The sequence below is a fragment of the Panicum virgatum genome, chromosome 5N (assembly GCF_016808335.1).
Source record: "Panicum virgatum strain AP13 chromosome 5N, P.virgatum_v5, whole genome shotgun sequence".
NCBI lineage: Eukaryota > Viridiplantae > Streptophyta > Magnoliopsida > Poales > Poaceae > Panicum > Panicum virgatum.
Genome location: NC_053149.1, coordinates 10,677,551 through 10,681,936, shown reverse-complemented (window position 1 = coordinate 10,681,936; position 4,386 = coordinate 10,677,551). Strand labels below are relative to the sequence as shown.

The following is a 4,386-nucleotide window of genomic DNA, read 5'->3' as shown; positions in this document are numbered from 1 at the left end:
GGTAGGCTTTGCCGTACTGTAGGTGATCGGCAGCGGATTCGCCATGTCGGCATGCACACGTGTGCCTGCTTGCCCGGCCAGTGCACGCATGGCGTGTCCAGGATGTCATGTCGATACACCATGCAAATTCGTTTGGAACTGATTGATCGGGTGTTAAGGAGGAGCATTAATTCATATCACTGAAGATCGCCGGATCCAAGGTTGAAAAACGGAGAGATCGTCGTGTGTTGACTGCTGATTGCTGGATGATGTTTTCTGATTCAGAGATTTTCTGAAGAAGAAGGGCAAAACCTAAGGAGTGATCACTGGTTTACTGGTTTCAGTGGAGCCTGACAACTGAAGCTGGAAATTCAGAGCCACCGTGCTGTGTGTAGACAAACTCAGTTCATCTCGCTTCATATTTCTTTAGAAGTTTCGTCAGAAAAACAAGCAGTATGAGCTAAGAGGCTCATCCATACGAATTTGTCACTTGTGAAAGAAATGAAAAAGGCTTTGGCGATTACTGTCAGAGAAGCGGAATACGAATTGGTCTAAACTGAATGATCACAATATGATCAACAGGAGAAATGAAAATAGAATAAAATAAAAAAGAGAAAGGCGTAAGAAGCATCGCATTTAGTTGGATGTTGATAGAACGGGATACATGGGAGCCCTCCTCACTGATTGCTGTATGCCGAAAGCCCAGGCACTCCAGCCAGCAGCCTTATCTGTCATGAACCCACTGCCCTATCCGGCTGCCCGCGTATGAGACCAACGGCGTGTATCCAAACTCCGCCCATACTATACTGTATAAATGAGGAAAGATCAGACTAGTCTGCCCAAAATTTACACAGTGAAAATCATTTAATACGGAAGCAAAACAGGATCACACGTTCATTCAGTAGGAACCACTGGGATCGTATTGTACAACGTTTGATGGAAGAAGGGAGCAGCCCGCCGAGGATCAGCTGGAACGCTTCTACACGGCAACAACTACCAAGTTTGGTCCAGTCCCCTGGGGATCTATCCCGGCAGGCCTCCATTCCTGCTGCGACAGCCTTGCTGATCCCTGATCTGTGCGCGGTTGATGTAGCTGCTCAAGCCTCAATAGTTGTGATTCCTTAACCTGTTTGTCTGGCGCGTTTTGTACGCAGTGCTTGTACCTTGACCTTTGTCCGCTTTATGCCGTTAATAAAGCGGGGGAAAACCTTTTGTTCAAAAACCACTGGGATCATGTCGAAGATTCATGATCAGATTGAGCTTTTGGTGTTCATTACTTCCTGTTGGGGGACAGCTCAGTTCAGAGACCACACTACATCAAACATTTGAGTTTAAAATAGTTTCTGAAACAAAATAGAAGTATGTTGCATGAACAAGTAAGAAGCAATGCACACATTGTGCTCAACTGCTGCTGCAAGTGTGTCGTGAACATGACGTAAAGCAACTCTGCAACTGCAATCAAGGGGTTGTTCTCAAACTACTATAGCAGTGTTGCATTCGTGCACTTGTCATGTCTCTTTAGGACCATCCACTCACATCCATGTGCCAGGCTAGGACATCCAAAGATGGGGGATGAGAGATGTAGTATGCAGCGGCACGGCCCTATATATATGCGCCTTGCAAACATCTCAGAACACAAGCAAAAAAAAAAAACTAGCACACTGCGACCACAAGACAGTAGTGAACTAGAAAGAGAGAGATGGGGAGGGATCAGGCAGCTGCAGCGGTGATGGCGCCCGAGAAGCTGAAGCTGTTCATGGGAGTGCTGGCCCTGCAGTTCCTGCTCGCAGGGTTCCACATTGTCACCAGGGCGGCACTCAACATGGGCATCAGCAAGATCGTGTTCATCGTATACAGGAACATCATCTCCCTCGCCTTGCTCGCCCCGTTCGCTTACTTCCTCGAGAAGTGCGTGAACCGCCCTTTTCTTCCACACAACAGTCACTCACTTCGCTCCATGTTTTTTTTTCTGAACTTACCAGCGTGAATCTCTGATCATCTGCACGATTTGTTTCAGGAAAGACAGGCCACCACTCACCTTCTCTTTGCTGGTGGAGTTTTTTCTGCTAGCGTTGTGTGGGTTAGTGAAACAGATGTCCCATGCCATCTTTTGTTATTTTTAGTTTTAATTGTTGGATTCCAAAACTAAGTGTTTGTGCTATATATGGAACGACTGTTCTTCAGGATAACTGCAAACCAGGGCTTCTACCTCCTGGGCCTGTATCACCTGTCACCAACCTACGCCTCTGCGATACAGAACACCGTTCCTGCGATCACCTTCGCCATGGCCGCTGTCCTCAGGTGCTAACTTGTCCGCACACCAGAGTGACAAGTCATGTTGCCTTCAATTTTCAGTATAATCAGAACTGTCTAGGATGCCGCAGTGTTCACTGAAGAGCATATCTTTATGTTGTGCAGGCTCGAGCAGGTCGACCTGAGCAGGAGGCATGGGCTGGCCAAGGTGGTGGGCACGGTGTTGAGCATCGGAGGGGCGACCGTGATCACCCTCTACAAGGGCCTGCCGCTGTTCCATTACGATCTGACCATCAAGTCTCTCCTGACGCTGTCCTCCTCGAGCCCCATCCTCAACTGGACCCTCGGCTGCGTCTTCATCCTCGGGCACTGCCTCTCCTGGTCAGGATGGATGGTTCTTCAGGTAACACGCTACTAGTGCAGGTGCATGAGCACATACACACAGGATAAGGCGATTCAGTGCACTGAATTTTATGAATTTTTTTTCTGAATCAGGTGCCGGTGCTGAAGAGGTACCCAGCCAGGCTCTCGGTTCTGTCACTGACCTGCATCTTCGGGCTCCTCCAGTTCCTGGTCATTGCGGTGTTCACGGAGGAGGACCTGAGCAGGTGGAAGGTCCACTCCGGAGGGGAGCTGTTCACCATCCTATACGCTGTAAGCCCCAGCAACTTTACTAGCTTGCCAAAGAGAAAACAAAGAGCATGTGCAGCGTAGCTCCTGTTCGAGCTCAGTCAGATTGAAAACGCCATGTTCTTTTTTTGTGTAGGGTCTGGTGGCATCTGGCGTCGCGTTTGCTCTGCAGATCTGGTGCATCGACAGGGGAGGCCCGCTCTTCACCGCCGTCTTCCAGCCGGTGCAGACCGTCGCCGTCGCCGTCATGGCTGCCGCCATTCTCGGAGACCAGCTCTACACGGGAGGGTAAGGGCACACGTGCGCGCGTACAGATACAATTATACAAGCATGGCAAGGATGGTCACTAGCGGAGTCACATGGATCGTCGCTAGACATGGGACGAAGAACTCACGCATCCGTCTCTGACGGCACACATGCCTACCTGTACTTTGGCAGGATCATCGGAGCTGTGCTGATCGTCATCGGCCTGTACTTCGTGCTGTGGGGCAAGAGCGCGGAGAAGAAGGCGGCCACCAGGAACCAGCAGGATCAGCTGGAGCAGGGAGGAAGAGGAGGAGGGGACATGGCGAGGCACCTGCTCGAGGGAGGGGATGCTCCGGCAAAAGACGAAGATGCGCCGGCCATTGACCTGCTGGCTTGACGAGCGATCAGTTGATCAAGGGCGTCCGTAAACGTAATGGGATTGTACCTGTTGTGATTTCAGCTGTTCCAGACCGGCAACCAATACCGAAGTGTGCATGGTTTGCCGGTGTGGAACAGTAGTCTTGTTGCCCTGGGTCTGCAGTACTGTGCATGTATAGGTAAGAAAAGGTTTGTATCGCCCAGGGTTTAAAGTCACTTCATGCCTGGTTCGAATCAATCTAAGCTTGATCACACTAAGACAGTTCATTTTTTTCCAACTTTGATTAGCAAAATATAAAGATTCATCTTGAAAAGGGCTTTGGTACCATATAATGGCTTCGGCTGATTAGTCAAAACTCGATCTTGGAGATCATGTCGATGCCCTAAACGAGTCATATTTGAGGAGGCAAAATCCATCTATCTGTGCGTTACGTCAAGGTAAGAATTTACGGTGACATTGATCAAGCACCTGACTAAGGATGAAAGGAGGAACGGGAAAATCCTGTACCGACCGGTACCGTATCTCGTATATACCGAACGGATATTGTATTTTCGGAAACAATTCGAGAAGATTCAAAAATGGAAAGAAATTCAGTAAAATCAGGAACGGAATCCGTTGGAGGGATTTCCCAACCAAATTTGCGCATCCCATTTTTTCTCAGGATATTCCCGTTTACTTTTTCGGGAACTTCCCGATTTTAGACACATCCAAGGCATCGAGCGTGTTTCACAAAGGAGCGGTGAAGCGCCATCATATATACAGAGTGCCTGCCCTCGATGCTATCTTCCGTTCCACTACCTGACAATAGCGATGGCGGCATTGGCTAAATGGTGTTAGTCTAAATGTTAAACGGTGAACGGTCGGTCATCTATCATTTAGCAAAAAGTCGATACACACAG

The 4,386-nt window shown here is 49.0% G+C and overlaps 1 protein-coding gene across 1 annotated transcript; it reads left to right on the top strand.

Annotated features, from left to right (window-relative positions):
• Positions 1-1,598: 1,598 nt before the first annotated feature.
• On the top strand, positions 1,599-3,761 carry LOC120675869 (protein WALLS ARE THIN 1-like). The gene is made up of 7 exons (XM_039957080.1): positions 1,599-1,887; positions 1,997-2,059; positions 2,164-2,280; positions 2,398-2,635; positions 2,728-2,886; positions 2,999-3,150; positions 3,301-3,761. The coding sequence occupies exons 1-7, from the start codon at positions 1,679-1,681 to the stop codon at positions 3,503-3,505; spliced, it is 1,143 nt and encodes a 380-aa protein (XP_039813014.1). The 5' UTR covers positions 1,599-1,678; the 3' UTR covers positions 3,506-3,761.
• Positions 3,762-4,386: the final 625 nt, after the last annotated feature.

Excerpts from the sequence above, each read along its gene's own strand:
- LOC120675869 (XM_039957080.1), top strand. The coding sequence starts at position 1,679 with ATGGGGAGGGATCAGGCAGCTGCAGCGGTGATGGCGCCCGAGAAGCTG. Across the intron at positions 1,888-1,996 it reads TTCGCTTACTTCCTCGAGAA|GAAAGACAGGCCACCACTCA; the intron begins GTGCGTGAACCG and ends GATTTGTTTCAG. Across the intron at positions 2,887-2,998 it reads TGTTCACCATCCTATACGCT|GGTCTGGTGGCATCTGGCGT; the intron begins GTAAGCCCCAGC and ends TTTTTTGTGTAG.